Source organism: Dermacentor variabilis, chromosome 7, assembly GCF_050947875.1.
Source record: "Dermacentor variabilis isolate Ectoservices chromosome 7, ASM5094787v1, whole genome shotgun sequence".
Lineage (NCBI taxonomy): Eukaryota > Metazoa > Arthropoda > Arachnida > Ixodida > Ixodidae > Dermacentor > Dermacentor variabilis.
In genome coordinates this window covers 86,243,069-86,270,212 of record NC_134574.1, presented here as the reverse complement: position 1 = coordinate 86,270,212, position 27,144 = coordinate 86,243,069, and the positions used below count along the sequence as shown (strand labels likewise).

The window sequence follows — 27,144 nt, the reverse complement described above, 5'->3', positions numbered from 1 at the left end:
GCATTGATAAATTGTCTTAGCATAGCATAAATTGTCTTAGATAAATTTGTGCTGATTTTGTGGGAATATAGTAGGCTATACACATTGTTTCATGACATTCTTTCATCGATCTACTTTCTTTGCTTTCTGTGCTTTAGAATGAACTGTCGTACTTTGACAAACGTCCTGACGAGCTCAAACCCAAGTTTCTTGAAGGCATCAAGAGCATCCACGACTACCGGTGTGTCGTATGTGGAGAGTGGAAGCCCAATATTCCAGACAACAAATATTTCTATCTCAGCGCAGGGGTGAGTGAATTTTTCTGTGTTTCCTTCAGTATATTAGGCTAACTATTTCTTTTGGCTTTTCCTTTTAGCAGTGAGAACAGTTCAAAACAGTTGCTATAAAGGATGATTGTTAACTGTAGCAGTCAACACAGGATAATTTTTTATGGCCTCCACTGAAGCCGTAGCCTTCCATAACTATTGGTGCCATCAAGGGCATTGGTATTGACAGGCAGTGGCATTGAATAAAGCACACCCACAAGCAACCACAAGGAGACTCACTGTAGCACCCTCATAGACTCTAGCCAGCAGAATATGCAGCAAATGAGGGTTTTGGTGTTTGGCTGTGCACAAGATGCACTATGCATGACATACTATTTATGTTCCTGCTGTCTGGAACAGCTTAGTTTGGTTCGCCTTATCACATACTGCTTGCATAGACCACCGATTTCTTGATCGCTGGCTGAAGTGGTACCATCATTTTTTTTTTAATTGCTGTGAGATTAGCGGCTGCTTACCTCCTAAGGTTGTTGCCATATCTTATCGGCAGAATTTGCAGTGTTTGTCTTGGTTGCATATTCAGCACTTCATCTCAGAAAGCACTTGTCTTGTTTCGCTGTTTGTAAGTAGCTCGTGGCAAATGAAAGCTGTACAGGAGCTTCCTTGAAGCGTGCTTGTAGGCACTACAGATTATGTCAGTTAAGTTGACCCTGATGGGACCGACTGACTTGGTTGAATTAGTGGGTTGTATTAAGCAAGAGGCAGAAATGCTGAAACTCACTGCCGATTCATCAGCAGTATTTTCCCCGTTTCTGAAGCACCCCTGAATAAAATGCGCACGTGCCACTTATTAAGGGTTCAAAATAGAAAACTAATACAGAAATGGCATTAGAGCCCCTAAACGAAATAGAATTCGGAACGCGCACTCTATATTTTAGCAAGAAAAACATACAGTGCATCTGTTTCTGGCAATAAGGAAAATAAATCAATAATTGGACGACATCTCGTCTAATCAGGAAGTAGATGCATATTAGACAGAAAGGAAATGACAAAACCAGCGAGCTTTACCTTCACAGAATGTAAATTTAGTTATCTACGTGGTGTCCATCACCAGTGCTCTCGTACTGCACTTTATCGCTGTCCATTAAGAACCACCACGTTTCGTCCTTCGTACGGTCCATGGCACACTTTATAATCTGCATTTATGAAACAACTCTACCACAATCGCTAACAGGATTATAACCACTTCGCGAGTTCATTCTGCAACGCATACAATTCTCCGGAAAGCCAACAACACGTGACGCGACTTCTTGCCGCTAGCTTAGCACGTAAAATAGCCGATCGTTTGAATGTGCTTTTGTAATCAAGCTGAAACCGGCGAAAGACGTCGTTATGCTATGCAAGAAAACTCGTTTTGTCGTCTTCTGTGCTAGTCATCTCGTAATGGAAATGGTGGTGAAGCTGGCCAGGCCGGCTATAACGATTGAACGCCGCAAACACTGTTTTGGTTTCAGCTTCGTATCGGGATTGCCCAGGCCAAGCAATTTTCGTATGAATTTTCTTGGGAAAAAAAGGCACGCATTAGAACAGGGTAAATACCGTAATAATTCACTGTGCACCGCTGCTTTTGCTTCAGAATATTGCTGGAGCATGCCATAAAACAGGGGTTTTCAACGAAAGATGACACGAGCTCGACGCATTCACTTTACCCTAAACACGGCCAAAATGGATGCTGCACCTAGTGGAGTCTGTGGTCACCGTTGGAGTTGGGTGTGTGCGCAATGACCAGCCAAGTTAGAATTACCCGCTGAAGGCTAGTTTCAGGATTGGAATAACTAAAGTTTGGTCCAGTAGAAATGTATAGGGGCCGGCCAGAAACTTCGGGGATCAAATTGACCGAAAAATCTAGTTAATCGAATCAATAACTAAAAATTGAATTAAGTTGAATTAACAAAAGTGTACGATTTAAGGTCAGTCAGTAAATCAAGTCATTCTACATTGGTAGCATACCCTTAAAGGATAGCAGACATGCCATTATTGTCGGTGACAGAGCCTTACACATAAAACCCAGAATTATTATTATTTTTTTCTTTTGTGACAGATCTGTCATTGGCAAGATAAGTCTCATTTTCTTATCCAGTGAGGGCCTTTCCAGGACAGTTTCTTAGCAAACACTTTGCCAATATGTCTTAACCTTTATACGAGGTCAAGTCTTTTGAAGCCACAATAATGGCTTTTTGATAACATCAGATCAGTGCATGGGAACTTCTCTTAATATATGCACCATTCCAGCTCATTAGTGGTCAACAGAGCCTTATTGTGCTCAGAGCTAGAATGTTGCTTTCTTTTTTAACTGCACAGAATAACTCTTAGAGTGTGGGGTAAAGAGGGTTCTCTTTAAGGCCTTGTCAGAGTCTGTAACCTTCCTCATACTACTATGTTCACTGTTTACAAGAAAGCAAATTTCCCTATATGCTTCTAGAGATTCATAGAAAAATTGCTTAATACAGCTTGCTTGCTTGCTACAACTTAACTAGACTGCTCGTGGCATGATAAATTACCTATTTTACGTCAACCTATGTCAATTGTCACACTGATACAGAACGTCTCATGCTAGTGGTGGGTTCTGTTGACATTAAGGAAGAATGAGGCACCATTGCACGACAGAAGCATTCCACTTACTTTTCACATGTCCCTTCATAGGCTGCACATAGTAGCTTGGCATGACGCTATCTGAAACAGTTGGTACCCTACACACCCTAGCCAACACTTCACCAACATTCGGCACATAAATTTTTTTGCAAATTGTTGCCAAGGGGTTAGCAAAGCTTCAAGGAAAATTATCTGCGGGTGTTGCAGTATAATGCAATTGCACTTGACTTGCCAAAACTGTGTTGGACATTTGTGAAGATATCTCACTTCTAGAAGAGCGTACAGCCCCTGCCTATGCTTCCATATCACCTCCCAGTTTTTTGATATTATTGTACAAGGCACGATTCTCAGAACTTGTTTACAGATCTCGGGGCAGTAGTAATCTTTAATTTGTGTTTAGTTTAGGGCAGTACTGATTTCACAAGAATATAAATAGAGTTGCTTATCAATTTTTTTTAAGACTTGACATTTCAGACTCCTTATTTGGACTTACCTGCAGAAGCGACAATGACATGCAGAACCAGTTTGTAATAGCAACCAAAATATCAGTTGCCTTAACACAAATATTTCGTGAATAAATTTCATGAACATTTGGTGAGTGGCACAGATTATTCTTGCTGCAACTATTATATAGAGCTGCCTGTTTATAGCATCCCTGCATTACAGAGTCAGTGAATGTTTAACAACCAACCTACATGTTGAGTAATAAGACAACTTGTGGTAGGTATGTTTCATGAATTCTTGGTTGTTACTTTCTTCTTTTCTTGCACTTTAACTGTAGGGTTTTTCAGGTATTAAGGTCGACAGGTTGCTGGCATGGGAGGTCTGTTTTTTGGGGGGTTTTTTTGCCTATAGTACGATAACTGCTTACATCCACTTGCAGCGGAAGCAGGTCTACCAGTGGACAGGCAACTCCACAGACCAGTGGAAGAAAGTCACCGAAGGCCTGGAACTCCCACCAGACACGCTTTTCTATGGCGAGATGGTGCAGGAGTTTTCAGGAGAGGTCAGTGGCTTGCATATGGCATGCACTACACGTCAGGTTTCTGTGACCTTAGCTGGAGGAGAGTCGTGAGAGTTCTGAAAGCCTAATGATACACTTACTTTGCAATAGTGCCTCACGAACGAGACATAGGCAAAGAAACAGGTACGACAAACACACCTTCAAAATCTTTTGCAGTTAGAAATTTTTAAAATAATTGCATCATTATTTGCTGTAAGGACACAAGTGCACGCAGGAGATTATAGAGGCAGCGGAAATTTGTTTTGACAGAGAAGACTGCGTCAGTGCTCTGTCTTCGTCCTTATCAAACAAAGAACGCTGTTATCTTACACACGTGGTTTGATCACATTGACGACAGCATCATCTGCTATGTCTGCACATTCTCTTTTTTCTATTATGTGTTCTGTTGAACTCAATAAACACCACTTGGAAGTAGCGCCACATATTTTGCACCTGTTGCTTTGCCTATGTCACATTCGTAAAGCACTCTTTCAAGTTTACTATGACTTACCAACTCGCCCAAGTTCGCACCCTGTTTATTTGTTTTTTGTGTTTATTTGGCTGGATCACGGAGAACGTTTTATACTGAAGCGCCACTTGCTTCATTTTGTTTTTGGCAGTGGAAGTAAGATTATATCAAGCACGCTTATAACAACTTAAATCAGTAAAATGAATACCTTTATATAGCGAGCACAAGTATACAAACTGTTCAAGACAGTAAAGTAAATCTTCATACCATGTTTTATTCACTGAGTATTCTACTGCTAGAATGAAACCAGATGTCCCAGATTCGAGAAAATTTTGTTTACAGAGAGGCGAACAGCTGTTTGCTCAGCAGCTCAAAGTATGTTCCCTTGTAGGCAAATGTTGAACACTGATCAGGCATGGCTTGGTACAGCACACACTGAACATGCAAGTGGATTTTAGCCTAAATTTGGCTGGCCTCCAGCGTTCTGGCCATTCCTACAATCCCGTGGGATCACACCGATTGCCTGCGTACTTATGGAGGACAGCGCAGAATGTGCTTTCAACTTTAGCATGGCTTGTGTGCCATACATTGAAACAGTGAGCCACTGGTGGGCCGTTAGAATCAAAAGGAAAGCCATTGCTGACTCGTCAGAGGCATCATCCTTGCATTTTTTCTGCATGGACTTGATCTCAACTTTTTTTCCCACTGATATCAGCATGTGCGCTTTTACAGCCGTTACAGTGGAACCTTATTACTATGAATGCCGCAATAACGGACTTTTCAGATCAATGAACATTTCAGAAATCGCCTGCTGACTTATAGTTTCAATGTGAAAATATTTAAGTGCTACGAACTTCAGAATACCCAACTTTTCAGAATAACAATCGTTGTTCAGTTACCCTATGACGTTAACAATGCCTCAGGACTACAAACTAATATTCAGAAATCTGGGGATTCTTAGATTTCCGTATATCCTTCTCAGCAGCCGAAACAGTAGGCTAGAAGACGACAGGGTGCAGAGAGCAGACATTGTGACACACGGGTTCGGAAAACCTGAGACGGTGCCCAAGAAAAAAAGAATGCGGGTGAGCAGAGGCGACAACGCGTCAGGTTTTCCAAGCGTATGCTCCACCCAGTAAAATGCCACCTTGCTATGGAGGTGCGCCTCTTGCTTCTTTCACCCTTCTTTCTGTGCATGCCTCTTTCTTTTGCGCTTCTTTCTGCAGCCGTACTAGCTACATGCACGGTGAAATGTAACCTCCGTACTCGCGGGGATGCCACACAGTCGCACTTCGCACGTTCCAGACGGTGTCATTTAGGCGCACTTGTGCTTTGACATAGTTTGGGTGTCCTCCTCGAGCGAGACAGTTTAGGTGTGCACGGCAAGAAATGTGGAAAACAAACAAAAAGCAAGAAACATAGTGCTTTGGAGGCAACACGGAGCTACCTTTTTGTCGGTAGTTTTCTCGGTGTCAGCATCTGTATTGCACGCATCACTCTTATTATGCGGTGCTTCAATGGTGCGTGGCAGCGGAATCTGTGGATAATAGCAACAGCATGTGCTGACAGCTAACAGTGACATTTTCGGGGATAGCTTATATGGTAACAACTTGTGAACTGATGGGTTGATGGGCGGAATGGTTAATTTTGAGGCTTTCACTACAATAACAGCTCAATAACAGCCGTACGATAATGCCGTACAGGCGATGTAGGTATACCGAATAAATAAATAAATAAATAAATAAATAAATAAATAAATAATTCAAATTCCTTGGGGATGCTACGAAAACTTGAATTATGCAAAATTTGAAATAATGAAAGTCAGAAAAGAAATCGTTCAGTTAAGACACGCATATAGTTCAATGTAGCGGGAGCATGTGCGCGCACATGCTATGTAATGTTGGTGAGAACAACAACATCTATAGTTCAAAGCACTGGCTCAGCCAACATGACTGGACGTGGCCAATGCGGTCCGACATGCCCAACGTCGAGATGGCTCTTGCTCCATCCGCACATTTGTTGCGCCGACCCACAATGCATGACGCGGAGAAAAAAGTGCCCACGCCACTTCTTTGATGGTCGCAAACAGCCATTCAAAGATGTGCGTGGGTTGGGGATCGTTCTGCGCATGCTTCGAAGAGAGCAGTGCTCACACGTGCGGCGCGCGCATATAGAGGGGACGGCTGGCACAGCGCAAGTGACGTAGCGTGACTGGCCGCAAATGACCCATGCCGGAAACGTCAGACAATAAACACGCCTTTGCGCCACCGACGCTCACCGCAGGAACAAGAGCTGTGCTCAAAAATGCACTTGCAAAACACACCACAAGCTGCTGCAATGTTGGTCTCCGTTGTACTTTTGTACCTGCACCGGCTGCACACCGCTATAGGTGGTGTCCAAACACGTATCAAAATGACGCTTTCCATTGATTAATGGCCACCAATCTCAAAGGCCATACTTTTTCGGTACTGCGAATGCCAATAAACGCCACGGCCGCCATTTTTTAGACATTACCTGGTGCCGGTTCTCGGCAGAAAAACCTCGTAGAGAATGAGCATAGCCTCGAAGATGTAAAATGAAAAAAAGAAGGAAAAAGGAAAAAAAAAACACGCCACGCCGCGCATGTGTTCTTATCTTGAAGGTTGTGAGAGATGGAGAGAACTGACCTGCAACAGAGGCGTTGGCCATGCCTGGCCTGGCACAAACGCGTCTCTCTCCAGTCGGGCTTAAACAAAGGGCCGCAGATAGAAAGAGCAAAGCTGCACGGCCTGCGCGGCAATGCCAGCATCGCCAACATGCTCCTGCACCCTAACACACTCCCCATTCACGATGGCTTTGAGTTAGAATTATTGGTGGCGGTGCGGATTTCAGTGTGAATTTGCGGGACGCATTACATGTTGCTTTCAATACATTGTTGGACAGACCGTAGCAGCTACTTCGAATTATCAGAAATTTCAAATTTATGAGTTGTGAATAAATAAGCTTTGACTGTATAACAATCTTTCAGAATAACGAAGACATTACTGCGGGCACCAGAAGTTCGTTATATTGAGATTTCGCTGTATATATAGTGAAGGCATTTTTGTTTAAGGAGAGTGACTCATTAAAATGAGGTTGAATTGTGAAATTGTCTATTATCAGTACTCTTTGCAGAAGTAATGTAGGCAGTGGTGCCAAGTCATACTGCGGTGCAGTCACGTGAGCAAAAGCATTGTTTTGTAGTCGTGCCAGCTTGTAGATGAGGATGGTGCAGTTTTGTGTCCCTTAGCGAGACATTTCAGTGATGCATTTCTCAGCCCAGGTTTAGGCATAGCCCTTGTATGTTTACCTTGCGGCCCAGAATTGATGCATTAGGCATTATCTATCAATTTCTTTTTTTGTGCCCACATGTCGTGAGCACTAATGTCTTGCATGAGTGCCGGGTCTCCATTTGTACGTGCCATGATTGTGTCCCACATTTGCAAGCTTCAACGAAAGTGGCCGTTCTTATAATTCACTGCATACAACTTAAGGCTCTCTTGACTTAACATATGCCAATGAAGCAGTAATTGGTTTGAACTGACCTAGAGAAAGTAGAGTAAAATAGATGTTGAGGTGTTTCCAGCCAGCACTGGCACTTGATCATGTAGTGGGTTCTCTATCGTTTTCTGTAGTAATGATTTATGCCAGGCAAGTTTCTCATAATGCTGGAGTGTCTTCTTGTTACACTGCATTTGAAGCAAAGGATTTCAGTGTCACAACAGAACGATAGTTCTTTCTTGGAGCACGGAGCTCACATGTGGTAGTAGAGTCATAGCGTTGAAACAATATTCTAGCTCTGGCTTTTTTTAACAAGCCTTAACATCAGCATTCATTGCAGTTGATAAATTATTCGTGGTTTTGGCACGTAAAATTCCATAATTTAATTTTTTTTAGTTGATAAATCATACGGAGTTGCGAAAATAGGCCTGGTTGATGTGTGGCCAAGATGTGGTACAGTGAAAGCATGGTGCCTAACAAAGATGATAGAGATTCCATTTCAGAGCAATTTATGATGATCCTCGTAGTACTGGTTTTGCTGTTTAATTAACTGCTAGTATGAGCGTTGCTCTGTTCCCATATCTCTCAAACGGAACCACCCTGAAGTTCAAGTCTTTCACTTCCGTTCCAGTATATATCCTCTTTTGAGATTCATGCAAGTTCAAGCAGTATGTGAGCCTCACACACAGGAAATTCTGTTGCATTAAAAAAGCATAAAGGAAAATAGAATTACCTTATGAAGCTTCTACACACAATGAAGGTGTTAAGTTTTTTGTAGGCCTGTTTTTCTATTGTGTTCTATTTGAACAGTTCATCAATATTGCATGTTGCCACACAAAAATTAGAAAGGGGGGGGGGGGGGGACATGGAGATGAGATGTTTAGAAAGGTTAAAGCCATCAGCAGCACATTTTGCTTATTTGTCTTTTTCTTTTTTTTTTTAGGGCCGACAACAGAAACGTTTCAACACAATCCACATCATTGACGCTCTTGTTTTGGGCAAAGTATCTGTCAGAGATAAGCACTATGAGGAGAGGTGAGTGGCACCTGAAGTTTTTTGTCAAATTTTCTTCTCGTTCATCCAGCTCTCAGAGGCAGCCAAACCATTTCATTTCACAGCTTTGATTGCATGTAGTCAGGCCACTAGATGCTTGTCAAAAAAGTATCCGAGGACACGTAAGCACTTCTTACAAGTTGTGAACCAGTGCACGAGGCGCGCTCGTAACACTGGTTAGCACTTGTTGTCTCGGGCCTATTATATTCGTATGTGTCTAATGGTGTCGTAAAGATGGGGAACTTTTTACCGCATCTACTCGCACAATGATCACACATATTTTGTCAAAAAAATTGCCGCAAATTCAGGGGTGCGATCATTACGCAGGTTAAATTTCCCGCAAAACGGAAGCAAAATTTTTCAACCTTCATTTGCTGCGGGATGATAGGTCAACAAACAGGCGGCTGCCACTGTAACAGTGTGGGACACCAAAAAAAAAATGGCGGCCAGCGGAGCAAGCCGAACGCTCCAAATGCGATGAAACAGTTTCTTCTGTATTAGTAATGAATAATATTGTTAATATCGGCAAGTCAGTGCCAATAATGTAGCCACGTCCACTTTGAGGGGACAGAAACAGATGGGCACGCTTAGCTGCCAGTGACATAGAAACACATGGTGGGTATGCTGCAAAAACTGCGGCATTTGTCTTCACTACTATTCTAACACGGCACGTTTCTGCTAAGAGTGGGTAAATATCTTAGCTGTGTTGCAAGCGTCTGCGTATGAATAGGGTGCACTTCTAACGTATCAGTGTAAACGTGGCTACTACCATTGCCGCTCGCGATTTGTTGCGTGCGCACAAGTGCAGATGCGAAGAATTGAAAGGCGCCTTTTTTGTTGTTGTTGACCACAACCATTATAAAGCCTACAAATAATAAAGCCAAGGCAAACTTGGTGGTAGCTTTCTTTTTTTTTCATGGAAGTGTGGAAAGTGATGAAAGGAATAAAATGGGGCATCTGCTTAAGAGGAAGCTTTAGCTCGAGTGCTCCTATCTAAATACATGTAAAAGGAGAATTCGTTTTTCTCGGCAACCACTACACCAAATTTGACGAGGTTTGTTGCATTTAAAAGAAAAACTTAAAATCTAGTGACTGTTGGTTTCGAATTTTTGGGTTAGGTCGTCAATCTTTTATTAAAAATTGGCGAAAATCATAAAATTTTCAGAAAACGATACTATCAAGTTTACAACTCTGTAACTCAACCACTAATGATTATAATACAATTCTGTGAATTGCATCTAAAAGTACATCCATAGCGGACAAAATTGATATGTTACACATGAATATAAAAAAATTTAATCATAGGGAAATACAACTTTTGTAAAACCATTGTAACCAACGTAACTAATTCATGTAAGATGTAAAATGACATATTGAATTTGTCCGCTTTGAATGATCTAATGGATGCCGTTTACAGAACCGCGATATCAGTTCTTGATGCATAGCTATCAATTTTTAAAAATTGTGCTTCTATCTTTTTCAAACGGTCAAATATTTGAAAATCGTTTTAAGAAAATTCAAGCCCTAAATCGAAATTCCGCTTCCAACAGTCACTAGAATTTAACTTTCTCTTTCAAATGCAACAAATTTCATCAAGATCGGTCCAGGGGTTATCTCATAAAAACGTTTTTGCGTTTTACATGTATTTGAATAGGCCGCGTCGGAGTTGGGCCCGAGCTAAAGTTTCCTCTTAAGAATGTTTGGTGTGTGCAGACCGCTTGGTGTGTCTTGAGGATTTGTTCACATAGCATTCGGCAGAATTCGACAGATGCTGCGCGCGATCTTCATTAGCTAGACTTGGCACTCGACATATTGCTGCGGCAAGTTTGGGGTGTGATCATTACGCAGGAAAGAAAAAAAATGAGTTTTGACGAGAAAATTCAGGGGTGCGATCATTATGCAAGTGCGGTCATTATGCAGGTAAATACGATAGCCTCCTCTGGCAGCGGCATTTGCCAGAAGCCTTATCAGGTCCAAACGAGAAAAGATCTTACAACCTTGGCTTTGTAGCTCAATGGGCCATTTGACGTTTTCGCATTAAAAGAAAGAAGAACGAGTTGTGGAAAAAAAAAAGACAGCTGAAGGATGTGTCGTAAGTACGTGTAAATGAAAAACATCACTGATTGTAGCATAAATAGAGCTACTAGACTGCCAAAAACACGAAATGACAGACTGTAAGCAGAAATCACCAGTTGGCTTTTAGGCTTCTATCATGAAACCAAGCTTGCATTACCCATATTGTTTTTGAATTTCTTCGAAAACTTTGGTCCTTGTCTCACTTCGAATAATTTTATGATACTTCGTTTAGCAGGCGGACAATCGTAACAAGAATTGAACAGTTATTGTGAAATAAAGTCGTGAAATATAAAGTTAGTTTCAAATAATAAAACATACCGAATAGCACATTTTCGAATATGAATATGAATGGTGAGTGTGTAATATTCCAGTCATATTTGAAACTGAGTATTGGATCCACCCTAGATACCACACTAACATTTCCGGTTGTATTTGAAATCTCTCTTTCTCTATGGTTGGGGGACCAGCTCCCATATGGTCAAATTGGAACTCAAATATGCCGTAAGTATGTAAATATAGGCTGTAATTATCTGCAGTTGTTAAGTTACCAGTACCTGTTAATGAATCATGTATTATTGGAAATTATGATTGGTGACTGCACACTTATTCTTAAGAAAAAATGTGCAATTGAACTTGGGACATCTTAGTGATGCTTTACTGCATAAATGCAACTCTTTCTCATTGATTCTGTTTTCATTAAACGGACACTAAAGGTTAATATGAAGTCAACGTGGACTGTGGAAATACAATCCCAGAAGCGTCGAAACGCTTGTTTCGTGCGAAGAAGAGACTTATTTTAAGAGAAAATGCGTTCTGAAGCGTCCGCGTACCTCTAGGGCAGTTCAAATCACCCGCCCTCCGATTGAGGAGTATTGACGTCATGGTCTCATAGTGACGTTGCGCCGTCAGTGAGTAAAACGGCTCCCGCAGATGGTGCTACGGCTTTTCTGCACAAAACGCAAACGCGCGGCCAGAAACAGAGCCAAGACAGAGCCGACAGTAGCGCGAAAGCGGAACTATGGTGGCTAGCGGAAGGGAAAGCGCACGACGATAAGCTGGTGCATTATTTTATGACGCCAACTTCGACGCTTGTGGCAATGGATGACCCTGACAACGACACATTAGCTTGCGATTAGTTGCGACACATTAGTTCAGCGATTTAAGCACTGATGAATGTGACCTGCTATTGAGGGCTCGCGCTGCCGGCGTCGTTGAGTACTACTACGATGACGGCCTGCTTTGAAAGGCACTCCACGCGACTTCAGTAAGTCAGTGTTGAACTCGTAATCCTCTGGAGGAAAGTGCAGCGAGCACACTACGTGATTTTTCAGCTCTTTGCCAGCGCGCTGTGGCAGAGGTACGGCACTTAACCACTTCGAACGGAGAGGTTCACTCGTTGGCACACAGTGATAAGTAACGTTGGATTCGCCGCTGCGACTGCCCTTGGCCAAGTTCCGCGGACCGTTCGCGCATCCCACGACATCACATGGACGTGGCATTCTCGCTGCTTGTTCCAAATGCAAGTTTCGCGAGCCAGCAGGACCACCGCAGCACGACGCGATAAACAAACAACTGAAACTCCAAAGCGTGCGCGGCGCAAAGTCGAGCGTGCAGAGTCGAGCGAAAACGAAACCTACTATACTATTCAAGGGTAACGTCAAAATGTTATTTTTTCTTAGAACCGAATAGAAGTAGACAAGTAGCATTTTCTTCCGTCTTATAATCTAATGAAATTACCTTTTTAATACAATTGAGTTATGGATCATCACTGGATATTATGAGTTATGACTCGGTAATGTTCGATTGAATATTTTGCTATTTAATATTAGCTCTGGTTTGAATATCAGTGTTCGACATTTTCAAGGTATTCAAAGCAAATGAGTATACATATTTTTCCGCGCATAATCCACACCCACAATTACAACAACCCCAAAAGAAAAATAATCTGTGCATATAACCTGCAGAAATAATTGCATACAATGCCCAAATGTTTGCAATAATGTTTTTCATTTGCAGATGCATGAATCGTCCATGCCATATTTTTGGCCAGCTGCTCTGTTCCCCACTTATTCAGCGATGCTAATGGCGGAGAACTGTGCCCGAAATGTCATTTCACAGCAGTGCAGCCCGCGCTGTCGTGAAACCACATTGCAAGCCGAAATTCACGTTTAACCCGCATCCCAATTTTATTGTTAAAGCTTTGCAATTTTTTTTGTCTGTACGCTTGCAGAATGGAACGCGTTAAGCTCGCCTGTAGACGGAAAGCATCAAGCTGAATTTGCACAGCACACCATAAACTGCCACCATCACGCAGTCAAGGTTGCCCTTCACAGCATTGCCACAATGCAGGACAGGCGAAGCCAAAATATTCCCGTGCCTCAACCACCACAGAATCTTAAATAGACATACATGACAGGGGGCAAGATCCTGTGAACACATTTTCTGTACAGCTGGAGTAGTAATAAATGTTGAACTTTTGCATGAAAATATCTGCATAAAACGGCACTTTTATAATAAAATGACTTTTGAGATAAACCCTTTTCCTTAGTGCAAGCGAAGAGCCAGCTTTTCCTAGATTTGCCAACGTCTGGCTCCTATGTCAAGGTTTGATGCAAACCTTATGACTATTCGAACCATTCGCTTCTAAATTATTCCACACTAAATAATTTTTGCTTTCACCTTGCTTCGAACCAAAAAATTGATATTTGCACAAGCCTACTTAGGAGCATTCCGTTTGAATTTGTGAGCATTCCCTTTCGTCATTTTCTTGGCTGATGTTACCAAGGCTATTGCTTTTATCTTTGTTCCGCATTAATTATGAGTCGGCAGTGCTGCCCACCTGCTGTGAACTGGTCACTACATGTTGACGCTCCTAATCTATTCACCAGTTAAATTCCTTAACCAGGTGCTCAAGCTCACTGTCTGCCTGATTGAGTTGAGATGTGTTTCTCAAGCAGCACCTCGTTGAAGAAGCTGCCAAGCAGTGGTGATGAAATGTAGTACCCACTTTACTTGGAAAGGTGCCACAGCCCAGTTAAACCTTGATGTAACCAAGTCTGTAAAATTTGCAATTTGCTTCGATATATTGAAATTTTGTTATATTAATATTTGACCTTTCGTGCAAATAAGTTTGCTTGCCAATGCATCTTTTTTACACGGAAGGGGCCACAAAATTTTCTGAATTATTGGACAGTCGGAAAAGGCAAATTTGAATCAGAAAAAAAATTCTTTTGGTTGAATTTGCGAGTTGGTGACGGAAGGTGCTATTTCGTGCCTTGTCAACGATATCTTCACGTCGATGACGCAAAGCAAAGCCAGCCATGCTTTCGCGTCTCTTCCACCCATGCTGCTAATTGTTCCACCTAAATGTGGCACAATTAGGGTAGGAAGTTTTCGTAAGTGTGTGCAAGCCATTTGCTCTTTCACTGATGATTTTCACTGCTTAACTTTCCCAGGATGAAATGGGTTCAAAAGTTTGCCAAAGCCCTGTCAAAGCCAAGTCGATCTGACTTGACGCCTCTTCGAGCCAAGGAGGTTTTCAAGCTTCGAGATGTAGAGTCACTCTTTGAACGGTAGTACCATCTTTGTTCCTTACTTTTGTTAAAGGAAGGGTTATGTGCCTGTTTGTCGTGTAGAATGTTTGCGAATGTGCAAGCAAGTTAGCCTGCATTTGCTCTGCACACTTGTCTTGTTGACAAATACTTTTTTCTTAGAGAGTAGTTTTTCTTGCAAAGTAAGAAAAGGATTTACATGCAAGGCCGTATTGTTCTGGTATTCGCAGGTATCAAGGCCATCTTCAGCACATGTGAACGCATATTGTAGAGTGGTTTCACATAGCATTTAACTCCATATTTGTTAATAATTCAAGGGATAGGCTCCCTTTTAGGCAGGCGCATTTGAGTTTACTTGTTGAGCCATGATGTTGTTGTTTCTCCGTCTAATCTGCCACCGCCATACTAATACTTTACTCTCATGTTGGCGCCAGGATCACCTTGAAGCTGGAGAAAGGTGCTGCCCGAAACATGCGACTCAGCTGCACGGTGCCCAAGGAAGCGAGGGACCGGGAGGAGAAGCACTTCTCGGCCACGGGCGTCCTCTTCTACCGTACCACCAGGGGTAAGGGAGAGTTGCTTTCATTCTTGTAGCAGCTGTAAGGGTCTATTCCCCACCTAGCTCAGTGGCCATGACCTTTTGCTGCTGAACATGAGGTCATGGGTTGGACTCCCAGCTTGATTCCCCGCTGTGCTGGCAGTATTTCGTTTGAGGCAAAATGTTAATTCTAGGGTTGGTTGAATATTTGAAGTTTTGCAGGCTTATGTCTAAGGCATGAAGGAAAGAGACAGCTGATCCGAATCAACGCCAGAATGGAACTGCAAGCTGTGGCTTCGCGTGCGACGACCAGGTGCCATCTTTATTTTCTTCTCATGCGGGCACGCACTATCCGGGTTCCGCCCAGGCCAGGGTGCTACAGTTTCCTACATAAATAGAATGTTACTAACTACAGCAGAAACTAATTCATACGTTTAGAAAAAAACGTGAGAAAGAACATACTAACCGAGAAAACATATAATCAGAAGTCACTAAAAAAATCTACATACTCAACTGTAGTTGACATCTGTGTAATGCAAAGCATTATGAGAATCATTGCAGCACGAGACAAAAACACGAGCCGAGCTGGTGGGTCCTCCAAAGGCCCCGAAACTTGTGTTGTCATTTTTACGGCTTCAGCAAGCTTACGTTTGGGCTTCTCAACTTCAGCCTGGGTCAGCAGCTTCTTCGAGCAGGGCATTTTATTGGGACGTTTTGACGTGCCCACTCTGTGCAGATCATTCTGGCACAAGATGCGGACGCATGTCGAGATTGTAGGGCGTGAGCAACCCGAGATGCACATGGTCGTTTTTCTGTTGCACACTGTTTTGACAGACTGCGATTAGAAATATCAGTAAAATTGAACTGGTGGGCAGCACCGTAATACAATGCCTGTGGTGCCACCAGAGCGACACATGATGCCCATGCACATGGAGCATGGAGCACATGGAGCATGACCGCACATGCACAGGGAGCGGCAGCGCGTTTGGATTATCGCGTATTAAAAGCTTGCAGTACACTTCCAATGGCAGTACGGCCTGCATGCTGTGAAACAGATAAGTGAATGTGCTTGTCACAATAGGATTGGTGGCGATGGCTATGAATGCGATGTGCGACAACCCACGAGGAGATTTGTTGGTACCTCAATAAGAAACTTAGTGCCTAAACTAACGTTGTGATTTGTTACTGTTGCCGTGCAGGCACAGGAAGTGCTCCTATTGGCTGATGCACATTTAAATTGCCAGCAGATTTCTCACATGTATTTTGACAGTAGCAAGCAGCGAATTTTTTGTCCCGGGGAAGTTTGGCAATTGTAGTAGGATGCATCGCTGGCTCGTGCTAGTTTTGTAAATGCATCTAAAATCGAAAGTTGAAGTTACAATTAAAAATGGTAGAATGATACTTGAAAAATAGAGAATGGGGGCTTAGTTGCATGTACCCCCTCTCTCGGTCGCAAAATTTCTGTGGAGAACCCTGCTGTGAACCCATAAACACTGGGTGTGCATTGGATTTAGAATGCATTGAAATCGGGCAAATACTGCCAAACGGGCCAGTGGTGTGTTTGGATAATTTGTCTGCTTTGTTCTTGTTTCTCTCACTGCATAACTTTGTTGGTCCTGTCAAGGTTAAAATAATGAAAGTCCACTGTATTGTCGCAGCACTGCGCGGCTGCAGCTGAGGCAGAGAAAGACGAAGTAGAGTGTGCGCGCGTGACCTCGCGGTACTCTGCGCCGGCTGGGCCTGGCCTGTAGCTTCCCTCTCGGACCTCGTTTCACCGTTTCACCCTGTAAATAAACATCATTCGTAACATCTTTGGTGGAGGTGCTGGGTAAATCTTGGACGATCCTGGATGACCTAGCTCTACCAACTGTCCGACGGAGTAGGCGCTTGGCCGGTTTACGACCACAAGCAGCGGACATGGCCGATTCCGGAGAAGGCAATGACGACCCCACCTGCAGCGGACCAGACAGCAATCACGCAGGTCAGGCTGGCTACTGGACACCGCTGCGAGAGCCACCCACCTTTTCGGGGAAGGCCAACGAAGACGTCGACGACTGGCTTAAACACTACAACAGAGTGAGTCGCCACAACCACTGGAACTCTACGAAGCAGCTCGATAACGTGGTTTTTTTTCTCGCTGGCACCGCACTCCTCTGGTTTGAAAACCACGAGAGCGTTCTAACAAGCTGGGATAACTTTGTAGAAGAATTCACCAAGTGCTTCGGGGACCCAATCTCTAAGAAAAAGAAGGCTGAGCAGACGCTTTCCCGACGAGCTCAATTACCTGGCGAAACGTGTACAACGTACATAGAGGCTGTTCTGAAATTATGCGGAATCGTCAGCGCTACCATGACAGACGAAGACAAAGTAGGACATCTGCTTAAAGGAATCGCTGAAGATGTTTATAATTTTCTTATAATGAAGGACGATCTTAGTACTCCGTCTGATCTGAAGAATCACTGCCGGGCGTTTGAAGCGCTGAAAATGAGAAGGATTGGGCCAAAGTTTGGACGATTGGACAATGTTACTACTATTGCAAGTGTGTCCGTCCCAACCCACGACGACCTCTCCTCAGTGATTCGGCAAGTAGTTAAAGAAGAGCTTCAACGCCTTAAAGTTGTTGACGACGCTCATGTGTGCCGTCAGTGTGCATTTGATCATCGTTCTCGTGTGCCACCGTCCACCTGGGCGCCTCAGAGTTTCCGAGAACCTCGCGGGACCTATGCTGATCGTACGGAGAGCAGCAACTTGCCACCGCAACCGACAAGTCTGGGACGCCGACAAGATGCACCACAACGATTTGTTCCGCGGGCTATTCCCTCCTACAACCAGCCTGAGAGTGTGTTTCTACCCATGACACCCATGTCACCGGTGTCACCCGCGACAAGCCGCGACTCCCGCACTTGCTACAGCTGCGGTGTGGTTGGACACATTGCTAGGTATTGCCACCGCCGCCAGCAGCGTGCTCCACGGTTTAATTCCTACACGCCCTGCGTGCCCGCTGATGAGCCCTGGCCATATCCCACTTCCTTCCAGCGGCTGCAGCAGGGACGCGCAAACTGCAGTGACTCCCCCGTTTCCGATCGCAGCCTGACACCACCACCGACACGACAACGACGCTCTCCATCACCTCGTCGTCGCTCGTTATCACCGCCGCCGCTGGGAAACTAGCTGGTGCGACCGACGGGGGTGAGGCCGCAATATGTTCATCTTCATCAAGACCCCCTTGTGTAAAATTGTTTAAAAACAAAGTGTGCGTTTTAGTTGACAATGTGAGTGCTTTTGCTTTAGTTGACACTGGGGCGGCAGTTTCTATTATGAGCCTGTCCTTCAAAAATCGTCTTGGACAAAAAGTTATGTTTTCTTGGGATCGGAACGCTACCTTTCGTGGAGTTGGCGGGGAAATGTTACGCCCACTTGGGGTCTGTTCTGTTTCAGTTATGATAGGGGAGCAGACATTTAGAAGTGAATTTACTGTGCTTGCACGTACAACGCATGACATTATTTTAGGAATTGATTTCTTGCGTGAGTGGGGGGCAACTTTGGATTGTGGAAGTGGCGCGATTTCTCTTCGCCGCGACGCGCGAACTTCAATGACAGATAGCACCAGTGATGCCGCCGACATTCTCACCGTGTCACAAGATGTGTGTTTGCTCCCTAAGACTGCAATGTTTGTACCTGTCACTACTTCTCGCCCTCGTACAGGTTCTTGTTGTGGTTTAGCCGAGCCCGATTATAACAATGCGCTCAAGAAAAATGCGATAGTCCCTCGCTCCCTCGTGGTTACCACTGATGGTTGTACTCGTTTGTGGACAGTGAACGTTTCAACCCAATCTATAACATTGCCGCTAGGACTTAAACTGGCAAGTTTTGATGAACAAGCCATTGTCAGCGTCGGAACGGTCGAAATGTCAACTGCCGAAAAAAAATCCAACCCCGACTCCATCTATGATAATTCTGCTGACTTTAAGCGCATGATTGACAAGTCGCTGTCTTCTAGTGAGCAGTGTCTGCTGGAAGCTGTGCTCGCTCGCTACGCCACAGTGTTTGATTTTGCTCAAGGCCAACGAGCGTCCCATACACCACCGGCGTCTCGTATGCAACACCGCATCCATACAGGGCAAGCAACGCCAATTCGTCAGAAGCCCTACCGCGTTTCACCTTCAGAGAGAAAAGTCATCGCCGAGCAGGTCGAAGAAATGTTACAGAAAGGAGTGATCCAGGAATCATCTAGCCCTTGGGCTGCTCCTGTGATCCTAGTCAAGAAAAAAAGACAACTCATGGAGATTCTGTGTGGACTATCGCCGCCTAAACACCGTCACAAAGAAAGACGTGTACCCCCTACCACGAATAGATGACGCCGTCGACTGCCTCCACTCCGCGTCGTATTTCTCTTCTGTTGATTTGCGGTCAGGATATTGGCAAATTCCCATGCACCCCTCAGACAAGGAGAAGACAGCCTTCGTGACACCTGATGGTCTCTTTGAGTTCAACGTTATGCCCTTTGGCTTATGCAACGCTCCAGCGACATTCGAGCGATTTGTGGATACCGTGCTCCGCGGACTCAAATGGGAAATTTGCATGTGCTATTTAGACGACGTCATTATCTATGGCCGGACATACATTTCACGAGCACAATCAGCGCCTGTCGATCGTTCTTGACTGTATCCAGCAAGCTGGCCTTATTTTAAACTCGAAGAAATGTCATTTCGGTGAGCGTCAAGCCCTCGTACTAGGCTTTCTGGTCGACAAAGACGGCATACGACCAGACCCTGAAAAGATAGCAGCGGTTCGCGACTTCCAACAGCCACAAACGGTGAAAGATCTTCGAAGCTTTTTGGGCCTTTGTTCATATTTCCGACGTTTTATCAAGAATTTCGCACAGCTTGCCTCTCCCCTCACGTCTCTACTTCACAAAGACACCCCATACTTGTGGACTGCTGACTGCGAGTCGGCGTTTCAACAGCTGAAATTTTTGTTGACTTCTGGACCGGTACTGCGGCATTTTGATCTGGAGGCGTCAACTGAGCTGCACACTGACGCCAGCGGTGCGGGTGTTGGTGCTGTGCTTGTTCAACTCTGCGATGGCCGTGAGCATGTCATTGCCTACGCTAGTCGGACACTTACAAAAGCGGAGACAAACTACACCGTTACTGAACTCGAGTGCCTAGCAGTCGTCTTCGCCATTCAGAAGTTCCGTTCCTATCTACATGGCCGCGCATTCACGATAGTGACTGACCATCATTCACTCTGTTGGCTGGTTGGGCTGCGTGACCCGTCTGGCCGGTTGGCCCGCTGGGCTTTGCGCCTTCAAGAGTACAGCTTCTCCGTTAACCACAAGAGCGGACGCTGTCACACGGATGCTGATTGCCTATCCCGTCTCCCTTTGCCGCACACTAAAGCTGAGGATGATGACTTCGACGACTACCTAGTTTCCATCTCTTCCGACTTTACAGACCTGCGTACCTTCGAGAGCGAGCAACGTTGCGACCCTACCTTGAAATCCCTACGGGCAGCTGCACGTGAGCCAGCAGGAACAACACCGTTTACTTTTCGTAATGGTTTGCTGTACAAAAAAGATTACTCGGCTGATGGTCCCCCATTGCTTCTAGTTGTGCCCGAAAACCTGCGCTCGGCTGTCCTTCGTTGTATGCATGACGATATCACGTCTGGGCACCTTGGCTTTACACGCACGCTACACCGACTTAGACAGAGATTTTTCTGGCCCAAGCTCTGGAAAACAACGAAACAGTATGTCGCCAGCTGTACTGTTTGCCAGCGCCACAAGCAAACGACGACATCCCCAGCAGGCTATTTACAACCAGTTAAGCCACCGACGTTACCCTTTGAAAAAGTGGGCATCGACTTGCTTGGCCCGCTCCCAAAGACGTCAGCTGGCTACCGCTGGATTATAGTATGCGTAGATTATCTTACTCGCTACACGGAAACGGCGGCACTTCCATCTGCCACTGCAGCAGATGTCTCTTCATTTTTGTTGCATCACGTCATACTCCGTCACGGCGCTCCCCGTGTTGTCATCAGTGACCGTGGACGGCAATTCACCGCCGACGTCGTTGAAGAACTTTTGCGGCTTTGTGGTTCTGCATATCGTCATGCCACTCCTTACCACCCGCAAACCAATGGCCTCACGGAGCGGACGAATCGAACCCTTACCAACATGTTATCAATGTATGTCGCTGCTGACCACAAGAATTGGGACGCCGTCTTACCTTTTGTAACGTACGCGTACAATAGTGCCAAGCACGAAGTTACTGGATATGCGCCGTTCCTTTTGCTGTACGCCCGCGCACCCCAGAGCTTTCTGGACACTATTCTACCTTTATCGTGCCAACAGGATCCTTCCATCGCCCAAACTCTGTGTCGTGCTGAGGAAGCACGTCGACTGGCGCATCTTAGGACGTTGTCCTCACAAGGCAACAGCAAGATTCGCTATGATGTGCAGCATCTCCCCGTCAGTTTTACTCCCGGTGATTATGTTTGGTTGTGGACACCTGTTCGCAAAAAGGGATTGTACCGCAAGTTTCTCGCCACTTACACCGGACCATTCGTTATACTCAACCGCTTGAGCGATGTGAACTATGTCGTCGCCAAAGTGATGGCAAGTAATCGGCGTTCACGGGCGACGCAAGTTGTTCACGTGGCCAGACTCAAGCAGTGCCATCACAGGTCCCTCTAACTCGCACGGCGAGCTTCGTCTGCCCCCGGGGAAAATGTCGCAGCACTGCGCGGCTGCGGCTGAGGCAGAGAAAGACGAAGTAGAGTGTGCGCGCATGACCTCACGGTACTCTGCGCCGGCTGGGCCTGGCCTGTAGCTTCCCTCTCGGACCTCGTTTCACCGTTTCACCCTGTAAATAAACATCATTCGTAACAGTATTAAAAACCTGTGGCTCACTTGTGCAGCCCTACAATGTGTCAATCAATCCGATACAGCATTATTCCTAATCGATTGTTCATGTTCCCATGCTCGGTCATTGATGCATCTGCCATTCTGGCCAATAGAATCTTTTCTGTACATGAGTGGAACATTGCTTTTTGATGACAAGGTCTTAGCTGATTTCAGATGGATTTGGCATATCTGGGATCTGGGTATCTTGCAACCATTTTAAGGACACAAAATGGTCGATCAGGTGACTTGTAGATGTCTGAACATGAAAATCGTATCAAATGATACCTCTCCACGTCAAGAACACGGAGCAGTACGGTAAAATTCCAAGCAAGTGCCCCTCCCCCCTCTGGGGTGAAAGAAAATCCCAGAAAGTTTGCGGGGGGAGGGGGCCTTGCTCAGTTGCGGAGCGAAATTCAAGGCCTGCCAGCCTCGGATCCGGTGGCCAGTGAGCTAGGCCTGCCAGCTCCTAGTCATCGGCGGCTGTCAACAAAGCCGACACGGCAGACGTGGCCTTGCGGAAACACGTCTATGCTGCTCACATAGTTGTGTTTATATTCGCATCTTTTGCTTAAAACAAAAGAGCTGTGCAAGCACGTTTGTTTTCACTGTATTTGCGAAGTCATTCTGAGCGACCATGCAGGGGCGCTGGTTCACCACTCGCTCATTTATGCCACGTGTCCTGAATCATCGTATGTGGCAAGTCGGTCTCCAACACGTGATGGATCACATGCAAAATTGCACCATTTGTCTTGCACTATGTGACACTTCGCATGTTTGACCAAAATAGTGACTGACGAAGGCAATGGCTATGCAGATACCTGGCTATGGTGGACTATCGGGCCACGGCAGAAATGCGGCTAAGCAATAAATTTATTTCACACTGAATTGCGTCATTTTATGTAATTTAATATGACATCTCGTAAAATGTTGACAAAGAAATGCTAGCCAAGCAGTCAGGTGAAAATGCATGATGCGGTGGACAGGGTGAAGAAAGGGAGGGGGCTCTTGCTTGGTAGTTGGCACCAATTTCAGGTCACTCGAAAGTGGAGGGAAGTGCTTGAACGGGCAAGGGGGCTTGCTCAGAATTTCACGGTAGTCAGAAACTAAGGATACAATTAAAGACTAGTATAATTAGCCATAAATGGGGTGAGATGTCAATGCCTGTGTCACCGCTGTCCTTTGCCATGCCACCACCAAGCGCCCTCTAACTTAATTGCCCAGCCCTCTGCCAGATGGTGCGAAGTGCGTGAATTTGGGGCGGAGAAGAGCTGGGTCAGAGAAGCAGTGAGAGCGGTGAGCCACCGGCCGTGTGAGTGCGTCACCTGTGCCTTGAGCGTGTGTTTTGAAGAAGCTGTAAGCACTAGGGGCTAATAGGCCCTACTCCAAGTGGTATCGTGAAAGAGCACCAAGAAAAGCAAGGCGAGGGGTGCATTCCAGAGCACGAAATGATGAAGAAAGAAAGCTTGAGCCAAGTTTTGATGCTGAACAAGTCAAGGTCGATGTAACTGCACATGAAATACAATACGAATATGATACAAAATTAATAAATAATGAACACGAGAAATAGAGAGAATAGAGTGATATAATCAACATTTAATCAGTGAATCATTTGAACCACCATGTACGTTGACCTTGTCTTCTTTAGCGTGAATACTTTGTTAAACCTTTCTTTCTTTAGTGCAAACAGTCTTAAGTGCCTCATAGGTTGAAAAATCCATTGTTTTACATTATGAAAAAGTTTGCCATCTGGCATTATGGCACCAAAATTGATGGTGTCACCCACGACCATTGGTGGGACCAAAATCCAATGGCACCGAAATTGGCGCTAAGTTAATTAGGGCTAAGTTAACTACAGTACTTCAACCCAAGACTTTTGGTGAAGTCCAACCCTCGATTTTGGTCGGACCAAAATTCGATGGCACCAAAAATTGATGGGGCCATTATATATATAGTTGAACTCTCGAGCATTGGTACAAGACCTCTGATGTTAATTAAGGCAAAGTTAATTAAGGCACAGTTAATTATGATCGAGTTAAGGTGCTCAAAGCCACAACCTTTGGTGGGAGATAACGAGTGATACGAAGTAACAACTCATTCGAATGAGAATATCAAGTAATTTCAAGGATATCTCGTGATCGCGCAGGCTTTTGCCTTCATCCTCTATAGTGTATGCTCAAGTGACTGTCAACATTTTGTATGTTCATGCCTGTTTAAAAATGAATCGAAACTAACTTTCTGGATGGCCCTTGTATTAAAACACCATTATTCAAACAGTAGGAACTTTAGTACTTCTGCAGTAGCAGCTTATACCCACTCCTTTTTTGTAACCTACGTTTATGCAGAGCCATGGCATGAAGAGTTCAGCACGAGTTCACAACGCACCTACTACTTCAACACCATGACGAGAAAGAGTGACTACGAGATGCCCAAGTATGGGTGCGCAGCCACTTTTAAGGACTGCTTCCAGTCGGCCGTGCTTTGGCCATGGGTTCCAGGTCTCCGAATCCTGCCCCCCCAATCACCATCCGAGACCTGCCCCAACGATGGCCGTGTCCATCGCATGACCCTCATCAACTTTGTCAAGAAGAGACTGGAAAAGTGAACCATTGGAATGGACTGCCATGAGAATGTACATTAACTGCGTGAGCTGAAAGCAGAGTGATGATGAATGAAAGAGTCTGGCATGTGATGCGATCCTCTCCTCTGTTTTGCTTTGTTTATTTTACTCACTTTGTGCCCACGAAAAAGCAATACATGTCAGTAATAGGGGTAGTATGTATTACTGTTGAGAAAATGTAAAAGTGTGATCGCAGGCATCATAGCTGTGTCGCGTTCATGCAGACACCGGAATGGTCCTGCAGAAGGACAGGGTGGGGGAGGAAGGCGTGAGGGGAAGGGTATAAAAAAAGAAGCCAAGAAAGACTCATAAACAAATGAACGCACATGCACTTGAGATATGTCCAGTTGCCCAACCCTGCCAATGTCATTACTAGAGCTGTGTCCATTGTGAAGTTTAGCTAGGCTCACAAATGCTCTAGCACATGTGAGGCATGTGTCTAAACGCATGTGTGTACCACTAACGTCTAGCATTCATTGCTATCCCAGGTTGATATGCTAAATTATGGAATTAGGAATTAAGCAGCAATATACGGCGTGGTCATTTTCAAGTTTTACGGAATTTTTAAAAATCACTTGTGGCTGATTGCACATTTCTCATCCCAGAGCAGGATGATTTCAAGAGGCAGACATTAATTACATGAGAAATCGAAACACATATTCAACTAATTAACTTCCTAGTTATCTACTTTATGACAAATATTGCAATTTATGAATTGTAACCAGAGAGTTTACAAGACATATCCACTTGAAATGAATTACCAGGATTACACCACTTCCGAGATATTATTTCCCTAAGTGTGGGATGAAATACTAGGGTGTTCCAGTTGCTTTTGTGCTTCAATGCATAAACGAGCCTTTTGTTAAAGAGGGCATGACACGGTCACCCAACAATTTTCAGTTTTCCACAAGAAATTGTAGTAGAGGGTCTAGTATGGCTATACATGTGTAAAAACTGGGCTGCACATACGTCTGTCCAAAATACAAGATAGAAGTCGCTGGCTTTAAGCCCCGCCCTCCGGCGCCGACTGCCATATTGCTATTCCATGTGTAAAGTAATGTGCTGCATGGAACTGAGCCATCGTCTGCTACAAGATTGGCCACCACACCATGCGACGTCAGAGTATAGCTACCGTTCGTTGCCATATTTGCTCGATATCGCATGCCTTGTCTTTGACACCGACAACTTCGTGTGAAGCAAGCAACGAACCTTTAAGCAGCAGAAGGAGCGATGGCATCTTGTGCGTTTCACATTTTGACTTTGACCCCGTCGTCACCAGCTCAAGAGACAGCGCAGAAGACGTCGACAGAGACGACAACGTTGGTGTTGTGCAAAACGCTGGTGATGCCCTTCTGCACTGGTGAGTAGTATAGCCTCATTTCATCATATTTCATGCGCACAGCGCTGCTGAACCAGTGGTTCACGGGAGACGAAGTCTGATGCTACTTTGCACAATGCAAATTGTTATGCGCATGGATTGTTTGCTGGCATGAATTCTATGCATGCATGTATCTCAGGTTCGTACTCAACAAAAGTACAATTTCATTAAGCTGCCGTGCATTCCTACCAGTCTTTTTTTTTTCCTCCCCTGTACTTGCATGTGGCAATGTAAACAAATGCCCGTGCACAACGTGTGCCCACGGTGCAAGGATTTTGCACAATGAATGATTTGGCTGAACCTCTACTTGAACTTGCTTTACTGCACCCAATATTGGTAAAAGAATAGCAAGTCTAACATTTAGCTGGGGCACTAGCTGCCTGCAGCCTCAAGAAACATCAGTAATGTGCTTCCAAGAGCATACTCGCCGTAGAGCTTGCTACGCTGCATTACAAAGATCGCCAGCGGCGATACCAGTTTATCTCTTCAGTGGGATTAGTTCAACAAACAGTGGACATCACAAGCTCAAAAAATTATAGTGAGAAAGTCACTGACAAATGTGTTTTAATTACCATTTTAACTAATGACCACAGGGCACATGTTGCAATGGCACAGTCAATAATATATTTGGCTACAATTAATTATGTAATAGCATGAGCTCAGATTTGAATGCCTGGAATGTGCTCTCCTCCTGCAGAAAAAAAGATGTGCAGAGTAAGAGTTAAGCAACTGAGGCAATAACGTCTTTGGCACACGCTTATACCATGTATGTCTTGAAACAGGTGTCACTTCGGAATACAGGCTACAATTCTGCGATGTCAATATGTTGCATAAACTCCTTGTCCTTCCGCTGTTTTGTCAAACATGTGGTCTCTGCCTTTTTAAATGACCACACAGGAGAAGCAAAATAGTGGTATCTCAGACGATTTTAAAGAGAATTCTCTTGCACGTTAAAAAAAGTGCAATGCCTCATTTATTTTCGTCCCTGAGTTAATAGAAGTTTATGTATTTTGGAAAGCAAGCTCACAGCGTTGAGTAATGCTTGATAAAAGACATGGCAGGAGGATTTGCATGCTACCTGATAAAAAAGTAACATTGCATGTTTCAGGTGTACTGTG

At 44.6% G+C, this 27,144-nt stretch overlaps 1 protein-coding gene across 2 annotated transcripts in view; it reads left to right on the top strand.

Moving 5' to 3' along the window:
* Cmtr1 (Cap methyltransferase 1) overlaps positions 1-24,720 on the top strand; it is a 120,418-nt gene extending 95,698 nt beyond the window's left edge. For both annotated transcript variants that reach the window (XM_075698728.1, XM_075698727.1), the window contains 6 exons: positions 138-287; positions 3,799-3,921; positions 8,850-8,941; positions 14,491-14,607; positions 15,021-15,151; positions 24,374-24,720. In XM_075698728.1, the coding sequence (XP_075554843.1) occupies positions 138-287; positions 3,799-3,921; positions 8,850-8,941; positions 14,491-14,607; positions 15,021-15,151; positions 24,374-24,633 (873 nt within the window). In that variant the 3' untranslated portion in view covers positions 24,634-24,720. The remainder of the gene's footprint in view (positions 1-137; positions 288-3,798; positions 3,922-8,849; positions 8,942-14,490; positions 14,608-15,020; positions 15,152-24,373) is intronic.
* The last annotated feature ends 2,424 nt before the right edge of the window (positions 24,721-27,144 follow it).